A 15,046-nucleotide genomic window follows, 5' to 3' on the forward strand; every position below is an offset into this window, starting at 1 on the left:
ACATCTTCTTTATCTCTTCATCTGTCAATAGACACCTGGGCTCTTGCCATATTTTGACTGTTGTGGACATTGCTGCTATAAACATTGGGGTGCATATTCCCCTTTGAATCTCTATGTTTGCATTCTTTGGATAAATACCTAGTAATGTAATTGCTGAGATCTGTTTTTAACTTTCTGAGGAACCTCCATACTGTTTTCCAGAGTGGCTGCACCAGTTTGCATTCCCACCAACAGAGTAAGAGGGTTCCCCTTTTCTCCACTTCCTTGCCAACGTCTGTCATTTCCTGAGTTGTTAATTTTAGCCACCCTGACTGGTGTGAGGTGATATCTTGTTGTGGTTTTGATTTGTATTTCCCTGATGCTAAGTGGTGTTGAGCATTTTTTCATGTGTCTCTTGGCCATTTGGATGTCTTCTTTGGAAAAATGTCTGTTCGTGTTTCTCCCCAATTCTTGACTGGATTATTTGTTTTTTGGGTGTTGAGTTTGATGAGTTCTTTATAGATTTTGGATACTGGCCCTTTATCTGATAAGACATTTGATAATATCTTCTCCCATTCTATAGTTGCCTTTTAGTTTTCTTGACTATTTCCTTTGCTTGCAAAAGCTTTTTATCTTGATGAAGTCCTAATCGTTCATTTTTGCTTTTGTTTCCCTTCCCTTAGGAGACATGTCTGGCAGCCAAGGTCAAAGAGGTTACTGCCTGTGTTCTCCTCTAGGATTTTGATGGATTCCTGTCTCACATTTAAGTTTTTTTGTCCATTTTGAGTTAATTTTTGTATATGGCGAAAGAAGGTGGTCCAGTTTCATTCTTCTGCACATGGCTGTCCAATTTTCCCAACACCATTTGTTGAAGATACTCTCTTTTATCCATCGGATATTCTTTCCAGCTGTATTGATGATTACTTGACCATAGAGTTGAGAGTCCATCTCTAGAGTCTCTATTCTGTTCCATTGATCTATGTTTCTGTTTTTGTGCCAGTACCATACTGTCTTGACGATTGCAGCTTTGTAGTAGAGCTTGAAGTCCAGAATTGTGATGCCTCCAGCTTTGGTTTCTTTTTTCAGCATTCCTTTGGCTACTCAGAGTCTTTTCTGCTTCCATACAAATTTTAGAATTGTTTTTCTAGCTCTATGAAAAATGCTGATGGTATTTTGATAGGGATTACTTTGAATGCATAGATTTCTTTGGGTACAATATCTGTTCTCCCAATCCTTGAGCATGGCAACTTTTTCCATCTCTTTGCTTCTTCCTCCATTTCTCTCATAAGTGTTCTGTAGTTTTCATAGTACAGATCCTTCACCTCTTTGGTTAGGTTTATTCCTAGGTATCTTATGGTTTTTAGTGCCATTATAAATGTGATCAGTTCCTTGATTTCTCTTTCTTCTCCCTTGTTGGTGTATAGAAATGCAACTGACTTATGTTGTTGATTTTGCTGTGACTTTGCTGATCTCCTCTATCAGTTCTAGCAGTTTTTGGGTGGAGTCTTTTGGGTTTTCTACCTAGAGTATTATGTTGTCTGTGAAGAGAGTCTGACTTCTTTGCTTATTCGAATGCCTTTTATTTCTTTTTATTGTCTGATTGCTGAAGCTACAGGATTTAAGTGTACTATGTTGAATACCAGTGGTGAGAGTGGACTTCCCTGTGGTGTTCCTGACCTTAGGAGAAAAAGCTCTTAGTTTTTCCCCATTGAGGTTGATATTTGCTGTGGGTTTTTCATATATGGCTTTTATGATATTGAGGTATGTTCCTTCTATCTCTACACTCAGAGAGTTTTTATCAAGAAAGGATGCTATAGGGGCACCTGGGTGGCTCAGTTGATTAAGCGTCTGCCTTTGATGCTTAATGCTTAATGCTCATGATTCCAGGGACCTGGGAATTGAGCCCCGCATCAGGTTGTCTGCTCAGCAGGGAATCTGCTTTTCCCTCTCCCTCTGCCTGCTGCTCCACCTGCTTGTGCTCTCTCTGTCAGATAAATAAATAAAATCTTAAAAAAAAAAAAAAAGGATGCTGTCCTTTGTCAACTGCTTGTTCTGCATCATTTGAGAGGACCATATGGTTCTTGTCTTCCTGTTCTTTCTTTTACTAATGTGGTCTATTATGCTGAGTGATTTGCGGATGTTGAACCACTCTTGCAGCCCAGGAATAAATCCCACTTGGTCAGAGGTGAATAATCCTTTTATGTACTGTTGGATCCTTTTAAGTTAGTATCTTGGTGTGAATTTTTGCATCCATGTTCATTAGGGATATTGGTCTGTAATTCTTTTTGGTGGGGTCCTTATCTGGTTTTGGGATCAAGGTAGTGCTGGCCTTATAGAATGAGTTTGGAAGTTTTCCTTCAATTTCTATTTTTTGAAACAGTTTCAGAAGAATAGGTGTTCATTCTTCTTTAAATGTTTGGTAGAATTCTGCTGGTAGACCATCTTGTTTTTTGAGAGATTTTTGACTACTGATTCAGTTTCTTTGATGGTTATGGATCTGTTCAGGTTATCTATTTCTTCCTGTTTCAGTTTTGGTAGTTCATATGTTTCTAAGAATGCATTTACTTCTTCCCGATTGCCTAATTTGTTGGCATATAATTGCTCATAGTATTCTCTCATAATTGTATTTTGTGTTGGTTGTGATCTCTCCTCTTTTATTCATGATTTTATTTATTTGGGTTCTTTCTGTTTTCCTTTTGATAAGTCTGGCTAGGGGCTTATCAATCTTAATTCTTTCAAAGAACCACCTCTTATTTTCAATGATCTGTTCTTTTTTTTTTTTTTTAATTTCTATATCATTGATTTCTGCTCTAATCTTTACTATTTTTCTCTTCTCCTGTGGGTTTAGGCTCTTAAAAATAAAATCTTAAAAAAGTTTTTGTTACCTGAATTTTCAAATGTATTGATATGAGGTTTTGTGTATTTTTGTCTTATATTTTTAATATCTGTGAGATCTATGCTGATTATTTTTTAAAATTCCTGATAGTAGTATTTGTGCTTTAGTTTTTTCCTTGACCAGTATTTCTGGAGGTTTTTTGCTGGGACAGTAAATCATTTTTTTCTCATAATTTTTTTTTATTGCACTAAGACTTTTAAAAATTATGGTAACATACACGTAACATAAAATTGACCATTTTAACCATTTTAAAATGTACAGTTTCAGTGGCATTAAGTACATTTACACTGTTGTGCAACCATCACCACTGTCCATCTCCAGAACTTTTTCATCTTCCCAGACTGAAACTTTGTACCCATTAAACACCAAACAACCATTCCACTCACACAGCCCTGGTAACTATCTTCTACTTTCTCCCTGTGAATTTGACTAGTATAAGTATCTTATATATGTAGAGTGACACAGTATTTGTTTTTTTGTAATTGACTTATTTCACTTACTATAAAGCCCTCAAGGTTCATTCATGTTGTAGCATGTGTCACATTTCCTTCCTTTTTAAGGCTGAATAATAGTCCATATTTCATAATTTTTTATTTCAAGTATGAGCACATAGTAATTCATGTTAAATACTTATTAATTGATCAGTTAATGTATTTTTTAAGTTAGCAAGGGTATTAGAAATGACTTTTTCTATATGCATGGAATCTCCTTTTATGGATTAGAATCAGTGAATAAAGTTGCCCTTAATTGCCTTGTTTTGTTTTTGCCTAGTAGCTGCCTCTGTTCCCTTGAGCTACTTACACATGTGTGCTTTGGGGAGATGGGAGAAATGGAGTTTCCCTGTGTTTGGGGGGGGTGCAGATGAAATGATCAGTATTGTTTAAAACCATTACTGAAGAATTTATACAGCTGAGAATAATTTGGCTTGATTGAGTTTGGGTTACAGCCACCTGCATGAGGAGGAGAGTACAGACAAGTCTTAACCACCCAGCTAGCAGTGAAATGGGAAGAGATAAACAGATATGTATTCCTACTCTACTCCTTTCAAGTCCTATCTACTCCCACACTTAAACAGCTGCCACTGATGACTAATGTTAAGCAATTTGGAGGGTCCTGTGTCTTTTAATAGTAGTAAAGAGGAGTTGTGGTATCACATGGTTTCTGATTTTCCACTTAGAATGTATTTTGCATTTACCAAAAATTTGAGATGCCTGCTAGTTGGAAGAGCATGCAGCTCTTGATCTCAGGGTCATGTGTTTGAGCCCCACATTGGGTATAGAGATTACTTAAATAAATAAATTTAAAATACGCTTCCAGAAATTCTGTTTTATTCCAATATCCAATTCTGTGTTATTCCAAATCGAGGTTTTAATTTTTTTTAAAAAAGAATTTACCTGTTTTTCTAAATGAAAAGTTCATTTTCCAAAGTAAAATTTATGGTGATCAGGGCTTATAATTATGGGAGAATTTTTAGATTAAAGTGGCATATTGATTAGAAAGTTAGTGCCAATGAATAGACATTTGTTAAGAAAGCAGACTTACAGAGAGGTCTTACATTCACATTTTTGACCTGAAGATATCATCTTTGTTTTTAATTATTTTTTAAAATGTATTAGTGTATTATTTTGGGTCTCCTTTTTCGTATTCATTTATAAAGCTAATGGGAATGACATTCATTGGGAAACTTGACATTGTGGAAAAGGTTACTTTCTTGCATCCAAAACCCTTTAAAAATCAGAAAAAGTGTTTTTGTTTGAAACTTCCCATTTTCTTGTTTTTGGTTCATTATCATTATGCAGGTCTAGAGAGTTCGTGTTTTTAGGTTCTTTTTTTTTTTTTTTTTTTTTTTTTTTAAGATTTTATTTATTTATTTGTCAGAGACAGAGAGAGAGAGTGCACAGGCAGACAGAGTGGCAGAGGGAGAAGCAGGCTCCCTGCTGAGCAAGGAGCCCCGATGTGGGACTCAATCCCAGGATGCTAGGATCATGACCTGAGCCGAAGGTAGCCGCTTAACCAACTGAGCCACCCAGGCGTCCCTGTTTGTAGGTTCTTTATTGACACATTTCATTTTTCTTTTTCTTTTTTTAGATTTTATTTATTTTTTAGAGAGAGAAAGAGAACATGAAAGTGGGGAAAAGAGCAGAGGGAGAGGGAGAGAGAGAGTATCCCAAGTGGCCTCCAGGCTGAGCGGAGAGCCAAATTCAGGGCTTGATCCCATGACCCTGAGGTAATGACTTGAGGTGAAATCAAGAGTCTGCTGCTTAACCGACTATACCACTGAGGTGCGCCTTGACACATTTCTTGAACCTGTTGATGGGATTACTGATTTGGAATAAATATTTAGATTCAACTGAGAGTTTTCAGCTTTGATTTAATTTCTTGGAAAGGGGTCATTAAAAAAAGGTATTAAAATTTTTCAAAGAAAAAAATTTTTTCAAAGAGATGTTTATACTATTACAGTGTCAAAATATTAAAAGTATATTTGAAAATTCTTAGTTTCATATTTTTTTCAGTTTCCATTCTTCAGTGGATCATCACTGTTGCAACTTTCTTTTTATCCTTTCAGATATACAATATTTATTTATATGCAACACAGTTTAACTATAGTCTTCTCCATCACATTCATTTAACAATATATTTTAGTATAATAATAATAATTTTAAAAGACAGTCCCTACCTCTCTCTCCAGCCCATTCCCATTTCTAGCTTTCCATGGATATTCATTAGCATTTCTTTTGGTATTAACCTCCATATTTCTGAATAACATGGTTATACTGACTTTTTAGTCTTTTCAGGGGTGCTTGTCCTCCCTTTTCTCCTGGTTTTGTTGGTAGATTTTTGTAACAATCTGTATTTTAGGGGAGCCTGGGTGCCTCATTTGGTTAAGCATCTGCCTTTGGCTCATGACTGGGCTTGGGTCCCATATCAGGCTGTTTGCTCAGCAGGGAGCCTGCTTCTCCCTCTGCCTGCCACTCCCCCTGCTTTTGTTCTCGCTCTCTGACAAATAAATAATAAAATCGTTAAAAAAAAAAAAAAAAAAAAAGAATGATCCAGATAGTAAGAGTTGTAGTCATCAAGAAGTTTACATTTGGGGCGCCTGGGTGGCTCAGTGGGTTAAGCCGCTGCCTTCGGCTCAGGTCATGATCTCAGGGTCCTGGGATCAAGCCCCACATCGGGCTCTCTGCTCAGCAGGGAGCCTGCTTCCTTCTCTCTCTCTGCCTGCCTCTCTGCCTGCTTGTGATCTCTCTGTCAAATAAATAAATAAAATCTTTAAAAAAAAAAAAAGCTTACATTCTATTGGGGAAGAAGGACAATAAAGAAATAATTTATATGCTAGGTAGTAATGAGGTGTCGAAAAAATAGGACAGGGTAAGGGAATGGGAGTGTCAGGAACTATTATTCTAGTTAGGGTAGTCAGAGAAGGCTTTTCTGAAGAGATGGTGCCCACCCCCCAACCCCACAGGTTTATTCAGGCTGTTGGCAGAATTCAGTTTCGTATGGTTGTAGGGCTGAGGTTGTAGTACTGTTTCCCTGCTGGCTCTTGGCCCCAGTGTCATTCTTTTTTTTTTTGGCCCCAGTGTCTTTTTTTTTTTTTCACCTAACACCCCCCCCTTTTTAATTTAAATTCAAATAGCCAACATATAGTACATAATTTGTGTTTGATGATTCATTAGTTGCATAACACCCAGTGCTTGTCAGATCATGTGCCCTCCTTAATCACCCAGGTACCCCATTCCCCCAGCCCCTTCCCTTCAGTAACCCTCAGTTTGTTTCCTGGAGTCAAGAGTCTCTCATGGCTTGTCTCCCTCTCAGATCTCTTCCCCTTCAGTTTTCCTCCCTTCCTCTGTGGTCCTCTGCGCTATTCCTTATATTCCATATATTAGTGAAAGCGTATGCTAACTCTCTTTCTCTGATTGATTTATTTCATTTAGCATGACACCCTCCAGTTCTATCCATGTAGGTATTCATCCTTTCTGATGGCTGAGTAATATTCCATTGTATGTATGAACCACATCTTCTCTCTCCATTCATCTGCTGAAGAGCTCTAGGGGCCACCCGCATTTCATGCCTCATGGCCCCTTTCAAAGCCAGAAATGATAGGTCAGATTCCTTTTATACTTAAGATCTCTCTGAAGTTTCCTTCTTTCACATTTCTCAGATGTTATCTTTCTCTCTTTTTTATTCTAAAAGATCTTATTTATTTATTTGAGAGAGAGTGCATGGGAGCCGGGGAGGAATGAAAAGAGAAGGAGAGAGAGAATCTCAAGCCGACTCCCAGCGAGTGCAGAGCCTGATGTGGGGCCCAGTCTCACCATCCTAAGATCATGACATGAGCCAAAATCAAGAGTCCAAGGCTTAACTGACTAAGCCACCCAGGCGCCCTTCTCAGATACGTCTTTCTGAACTCCAGCCAAAGAAACCCCCCCCCTTTTAAAAGATTTTATTTATTTATTTAATTGACAGAGAGAGAGAGAGAGACAGTGAGAGAGGGAACACAAGCAAGGAGAGCAGGAGAGGGAGAAGCAGGCTTCCCACTGAGCAGGGATCCAGACGTGGGGCTCAATCCCAGGACCCTGGGATCATGACCTGAGCCGAAGGCAGAGGCTTTCACCCACTGAGCCACCCAGGCGCCCCTGATTTCTATCTTCTTGTTGACATTTTTGGTTTGTTTGAGGCATTGTCTTCATATTTTTCTTTAGTCCTTTAAAGCTGGTTGTTTGTTTAGTTTGGCATTTGGACCTACTCAGAGGCCTTTCCGATTCCATGACTGTTTTTTTCCCCTCTTCAGTTTGGGCCATACTTTCCTGCATCTTTACATGTCTCATAAATTTCTGTTGAAACTAGACCTTTTACATAATACGTTGTAGCAACTTTGGATTCTGATTTGCTTTTCCCTTGGAGGTTTGTTTTGTTTTGTTGCCTGGACTAAATCTGTGGAATGTTTTTCCAGAGTGTGTGGCTACTAATACCTGCTTAGTGTTTTGTGGTTTTTGATTTGTTTTTATTTTTAAGTCTGTCTTCCTGGAATCACACCTGTATCTGTATAGCTTAATGGTCAGTTAGCCACTTCTCAAAGATTGTGCTAATAAGCACATTGAGCTAGTAGGGTTTCCACTTTCTGCCAGTAGATCTTTGTGTGTGAAGGGGAGCTCCTCCAAAATTCAGACATTTATTTAAAAGTCTGCTCAAACTTGTACTTTCCACTGGGCCCTCTCATGTTTTTTCTTTATGTTTTTGCAGGCTCCTTGTGGGTCCTCTCTGGTCTCTATAGTATGGATGGTGAGCACTTATCCTTTATAGCCCTTTTTCCAGATTTCCCTTTCAATTCTGTCTAGTCTGCTGGTCCATTGCAACTATGACAGCATCCTCTGGTCCCTTGTCTTGCTTGTTCATTTGCCACCAAGAAGACATGTTGTTACTGATCATGATTATGGGTATGGCATTCTGTGCTTTGCTTCAAGGCAAGTCAGCCCTCTCTGTGACTGAGGCCGCTGGTTTTTATGGCTTTCCCTACCTTTGTGGAACTACCTTTCCCACTGACCAGGGGGTGATGGGAACAGCCTTGGGCAATAATGCCAGAGAGTCCTGCTCTTCTTACCCCAAATTCAGTAGGTTTTCATGAATAGCCACAGAGAAAGTAGCATTTGAGAAAAGACATGAAAGAGGTGAGGAATTATTTCATGTAGCTATCTAAAGATGAACATTCCTGGCAGAGGGAACACTTTAAGGGCCTGAAGGTGAGAGTATATCTAGGGTATAAAAGGGACAGTGAAGAGGCCGGTATGGCTAGAATGGAGTACCTGAGGGGGAGAGTAGTGGGAAATTACGTCAGACAGGTAAAGAGAGGCAGATAAGCCCTTTTAGGCCACTGGCTTTTACTCTGAATGAAATGAGCTGCTGAGCAGATCTGCTTTGAGCAGCAGAGTTGAGACAGTTCGTCTTATCATTTTAAAAGCAGCTTTAGTGAAATGGAAGCTGAAGCGTGGCAGGATAGAAGACTCAGGATGCTAGTTAAGAGACCATTATAGTACTGATTATAGCAATGCAAGGGAGAAATGATTGTGGCTTAGATGAGGGTAGTAGCGGGAGAGGTAGTGAGAAGTGGTCCAATTCCTTCTGATAGATTGGAGGGGGGCTAGTGAACAGATTCAGATTGCTTATTTCAAGGGAATTTTCCTGTGTCGTATCTGTGAATGCTTTTTTGTTCCTTTTATTGAGTTCTATATTTTTTGAGTTCCTTATATTGATTCTAATTATGCTCATATTGGATCATATTAATCCTCTAATATTATTTTCTCATTGCAATCTCTTTTTTTCTTCTGAAGGCTTTCCTCCACTCCATTCAATTTTTATCTTTTTTTTTGAGGCTCCATGCCCAGCGTACAGCCCAGTGCGGGGCTTGAACTCATAACCCTGAGATCAAGGCCTGAGCTGAGGTCAAGAGTCGAACACTTAACCGACTGAGCCACCCAGTTGCCCTTCATTCTCTTTTCTTTAAGCCGAGGACATGAGGGTAGAGAGGAGCTTGCCATTGAAGAGTTTAATCCTTTGTGATAGATCTATCTAAATTCTGTTCTTCTAAAATCTCATAAAGTGTTGGGGTACCTGGGTGGCTCAGTTGGTGAAGCGTCTGCCTTCAGTTCGGGTCATGATCTCAGGGTCCTGGGATGGAGCCTGGCCTAGCAGGTTTCTTCCTTTTCTTCTGCCCCTCTGCCCACTTGTTCTCTCTCTCTCTTTCTCTCTCTATCAAATAAATAAATAAAACCTTAAATAAAATAAAATTTCATAAAGTGTTTTCTATCACATCCACTCCATCCAGTGATAAATTCCATCTAATTCCATAGGCTTTGGCTGATTCTCCCAATTTGGCTCAATTATCTGAAAGATAGTAAGCCGCAGAGGTTCAGCCAGTCTTTCCTCAAGTCCCATAGTGGTTTGTAGAGAATCTTACTCTTGGAATATGATTGATAACATATTAGTTTCAGATGTAAAATCTAATAACTCAATATTTGTATATATTGCAAAATGATCACCACAGTTAGTCCAGTTAAAATTTCTCACTATACAAATTTTTTTTTCTTGTGTTGAGAACTTTCAAGATCCACTTTCCTAGCTACTTTTAAATATGGAATATGGTATGAACTAGTCGCCTTGCTGTATGTGACATCCCTGTGACTTATTCATTTATAACTGGAAATTGGAATTGTTTGACCCCCTTTACCCATTTTTTCTACTACCCCTGCCTCAGATAACCACCAATCTATTCTATATATCCACAGAGGCTCTTATTCTTGGTGGATTTTTTTTTTTTAAACTTTACCAGGACTGTCTACTTATTCCTTTATTCTCCTCCATTCGTATTGGAAAGTATTTTACATAAGGTTGCTCTCGTTTCCTTCTTGGGTTGCATCTTGTAAAATGTTTCTCCTATCAGGTGTCCAGATATGAGTCCTTTGATCATTCTTTCTTTACCTAGAAATCTTGGTCATATATTTTTTAAAGTTCAGTAATATATGGGAAAAAATGGCGTTTGTATCTTTACAGCTTGCTTCCTGCACTATTGACTAATTGAAATTTTGCTGTTTCCAGTTTTTCTTATTAAAATTCCTTTGTGCTTTCCCCATTCACCCACCCCCCCCCTTCCCTAGTTTTCTTCCAGTGTATTTGAGCTGGAAAACATGAAGCGAGGTTAGATACAGGAAACTCTAGAGGCAGAAAAAAGACCCTTGATTTGGGCAGGAAGGGCAGGTGGTAAGAAAGATCTTATTAGGGAGTGATAAGCGGTAGTAAGATTTTTGAGATAGATAAAAAAGATAAGAGTAAGACAACTTCTTTCTGCACTAAGAAGATGGTCTGATTTTAAGATTAAAGTTTCTTTTTTTTTTTTTAAACATTTCATTTATTTATTTGACAGAGAGATCACAAGTAGTCAGAGACACAGGCAGAGAGAGAGGGGGAAGGCAGGCTCCCCGCTGAGCACAGAGCTGGATGCGGCCTTGATCCCAGGACCCTGAGACCGTGACCTGAGCCGAAGGCAGAGGCTTAACCCACTGAACCACCCAGGCGCCCATAAAGTTTCTTTTTCTTTTAACTCCAGTATAGTTAATATACACTGTCACATTAGTTTGTATGTATGATGTATGATAGAGTGACTCAGCAGTTTCATACCACACATGGCGCCAATCACAAGTGCCCTCCTTAATTCCCATCCCCTATTTCATTCATCTCCCACCCACCTCCCCTCTGGTAACTGGCAGTTTGTTCTCCATAGTTCAGAGTTTTCTTGGTTGGGTCTCTTTCTCTAAGATTAAAGTTTCTTATGGAGCAAAATATTGTTTTTTATGACTACATTCTTTCTAGAGAACTTTTGTTTTAAGAGCTAGTTTTGTTTAGAAAAAACACAAAACCTGTGGGTATCTGTTAGAAATTTTGTACAGATAGCTGTTACTGTAATAGTGAATGTATTTGTGTGTTTTCCCTCCAGAATCTCCCTGGGGAAAGAGACATGAATGTCTGCAATGATATTTCCTGACAAGAAGTTCATATAAGAGAAGGAAAGGAGATCAACAGCTAGTGAGCAGAATTTCAGATAACCACGATTTGGTATTTATCACCTCCAACTGCAGACTTCCGTTGCCTACTTTTAAATCAGAGATAACTACAGTCAAAACCCAGACAAGGCAGAAGGATACTTCCATCTGTAGTTTTTGAGATCAAAGAAACCACAATGTCTAGGAAACAAAACCAGAAGGGTAAGATTACATGTGGGCATAAATTATTAAAAGCATAGTTGTGAAATAATGATCTATATATTTTTAAAAGGTTCTCTTTAATGTATTTTGAACATTTACATTTTCCCTTACCCAGTGTGGTACTACTGATAGGTATAATTTATCTCTTTGTCTCGACTGCAATTAATTTTAGAACATTCACAACTTTATCTGTTGTCTCTTTAATTATCTAAGTTGTGGATATTAGATTGTAGTTTTGTGTGTTACTAGTTTGGGAGCTAATTCATATAACAGTTGCTTTTCTCCTTTTATAAACGTACTAAATTGGAATATATTTACAGGAAAGCCAACTGCATCCAGAAAATACACTCTCTGGGGTGTGAACATATGTTGGGGGCATGGTGGGAGATAACTTCCTGCAGGATATTCTATATCCTGTGAGTTGATGTTTTTTTCATTGGAGACAGGAAATGAAGCAAGAGTAAATGTTTCCAGTTTTCAATTCCTTCTTTAGCTTTCCTTCCGGTATTATTACTCTAGCTTCTTGTCTAAAGTGAAATATAAGATACAAGGAATTAAGAAATACCAAGAATAGTTTCAAGAAGGGCAAAGACAATAAAGATTATAAAATCACTTTTCCACCTTTTTTAGAGAGGTACAACAATGCAAAGGGACAAATTAAGCAGTAGCACTTGAACTATTACACATAACTGGAATATATTTGTTAAAAGAATGACCAGAGCTATCCTGGCTTTTTTCCCCCTCATTGAATTTAATTTTCAATTTAAAGTTAATGTTCTTTAATTCAGAACCATGGTGTAGATCCAGGTGTCATGTGTTAAGTATGAAGGGAAATGCTTTTAAACTTAATTTTGACTTGGTAACTCACACACCTCTTTTTAAGAAAATAACATGCCAGAGCTGCTTGTGGTTTTGAAAGTATGTAGTTACTGTACTCATTGTATAGTAAATATGTATAAAGGGAATCTGAGTTCTAAGGAGTGATTATATTACTAAAGAACTGTTTTATAGAATAAGATTATCAACTAAAAAGTTTTTATAACCAAAGTTTGTTTCTTCTTAATCCTCGTGATTCAGTTTGCTTTCTTCCCAGTTACGTTCGAAACATTATCTGTTTTCCTCCAGAAATGAGAAATACTATAGTAAAAATAGGACTCCAGACTTTAAGATAAAACAATTTCATCTAAAAAGTTTAGCACTTGGGACACCTGGATGGCTCAGTTGGTTAAGCAGCTGCCTTCAGCTCAGGTCATGATCCCATGTCGTCCTGGGATCGAGTCCCACATTGGGCTCCTTACTTGGCAGGGAGCCTGCTTCTCCTTCTGCCTCTGCCTGCCACTCTGTGTCTGCCTGTGCTCACTCTCGCTCTCTCTCTCTCTTTCTGACAAATTAAAACAAAACAAAACAAAACAAAAATAAAAAGTTTAGCACTTAATTATTCCTTAAAAGGTTGACTTCAGCAGAATGCTTCGACCTTGTTAAAACTGGAGTCTTTAATTTGTGTCTGTATTGCCAGAGCTGTAACAAGGATTCTTTGCTTTTTGTAATTGGTATTTAATTACTTTATATAAAATGAATTTGAGGGGCACCTGGGTGGCTCAGTGGGTTAAAGCCTCTGCCTTCAGCTGGGGTCATGGTCCCAGGGTTCTGGGATCGAGCCCCATATGGGGCTCTCTGCTCCACGGGGAGCCTGCTTCCTCCTCTCTCTCTGCCTGCCTCTCTGCCTACTTGTGAATTCTGTCTGTCAAATAAATAAATAAAATCTTAAAAAAAAAAAAAAAGAATTTGAATTTTTGACCATATCATAGGCATTAAGTGCTAACAAATTTTGATTGAACATAGTCTGGATTTACATGTAGTTGGAAACAAAAGAAAGTTTATTTGTTGTTAGGACTTTTGCTGAGATAAAGCTATATATATAATGTAGTTGAACAAAAAAGTACAAAGTACTTATAAAAGTGTGGAGAGAAGCATTTAGTCTCTCACTGTTAAGTACGATGTTCGTTGTAGGGTTTTCGTAGATGCCCTTTATCAGTTTGAGGAAGTTCCTTTCTATTCCTGTTTTGCTGAATTTTTACATGACTGGGGTGTTGGGATTTTTGTCAAATGTTTTTTTCTGCATTTATTTCAATCCTCCTCAAACAGGGATGATTTTGCCCCTTTGGGGATGTTTGCCAATGTCTGGGGACATTTGTGGAGGTCCCAATTTGTGGGGGCAGGGTGCTACCGGCATCTAGTGGGTCTAGCCCCAGGTGCTGTAAACATCTACAATGCACAAGACAGCCCTCCACAGCCAAGAATTGCCTGATCCAAAGGTCAATACTGCTGAGGAAACCCTGGTCTATTAATATAATCATGTGATTTTGTCCTTTATTAATATAGAAGATTAAAGGGGATAAACAATCCCCATTCCTGGGATAAATCCCGTTCGGGGGGCACGTGGGTGGCTCAGGCGGTTAAGTGTTTGCCTTTGGTTCAGGTCCTGATCCCAGGGTCCTGAGATCAAGTCCCACATTGGGCTCCTTGCTCTGCGGAGAGCCGGCTTCTCTCCCTGCCTCTGCCTCTGCCTCTCTCTCTCTTTCTCTGTCTCTCATGAATAAAATAAATAAATCCTATTTGGTCATTTTTTATGTTACTGGTTTCTGTTTGCTAATATTTTGGTACAAATTTTTAAAACTTATATCATGAGGGATATCAGTCTGTAGTTTTCTGTTCTTGTGATGTATTTGTCTAGTATATGATTTATCCTGGAAGGTGCCATGTATGCTTGAAAAGAATGTGGATTGATCTATTGTTGGGAGAGTGTTCTATATATGTTAGATCAAGCTGGGTGATTATGATGTAAGTCGTCTATATCCTAACTTTCTGTTCAATTGTTCTGTCATTTACTAAGAGAAAAGTATTGAATATTCAGCTGCAATTGTTGAATTGTGTATTTTTTGTTTCTGTTTTGTCAGTTTTTAATTTATATATTTGGGTATTCTTATTAAGTATATACATTTGTAATTTTTATCTTGATAGATTAATTTTCTTATGAAATATTCTTTGTCTCTGGGAATATATCTTTGAAATTTTAATTTTTCTGATATTAATATAGTAGTTCCAACTCTTATACTTACTGTTTTCAGGAATTATCGTTTTTATCCTCTTTCCATTCAACATTTAATGTATTTATCAGCATGATTGGGTTTATGCCTGCTATTTGCTATTTTCTTTCTTTTTTTTTAATTTTATTTATTTATTTGATAGATCACAAGTAGGCAGAGAGGCAGGTAGAGAGAGGGGAAGCAGGCTCCCTGCTGAGCAGAGAGCCCGATGCGGGACTCGATCCCAGGACCCTGAGATCATGACCCCAGCCGGAGACAGCAGCCCAACCCACTGAGCCACCCAGGCGCCCTGGGTATTATATTTTCAATTA

At 38.3% G+C, this 15,046-nt stretch overlaps 1 protein-coding gene across 1 annotated transcript in view; it reads left to right on the forward strand.

The window, feature by feature from the left end:
• The window catches only part of LOC111157937 (spermatogenesis associated serine rich 2), a 144,064-nt gene that overhangs the window by 58,427 nt on the left and 70,591 nt on the right, over positions 1 to 15,046 (forward strand). The window contains exon 2 of the mRNA XM_022519678.1: positions 11,361 to 11,628. Within this exon, the coding sequence (XP_022375386.1) occupies positions 11,604 to 11,628 (25 nt within the window). The 5' untranslated portion in view covers positions 11,361 to 11,603. The remainder of the gene's footprint in view (positions 1 to 11,360; positions 11,629 to 15,046) is intronic.

The sequence above is a fragment of the Enhydra lutris genome, unplaced genomic scaffold (assembly GCF_002288905.1).
Source record: "Enhydra lutris kenyoni isolate GAN:26980312 unplaced genomic scaffold, ASM228890v2 scaffoldscaffold56, whole genome shotgun sequence".
Classification (NCBI taxonomy): domain Eukaryota; kingdom Metazoa; phylum Chordata; class Mammalia; order Carnivora; family Mustelidae; genus Enhydra; species Enhydra lutris.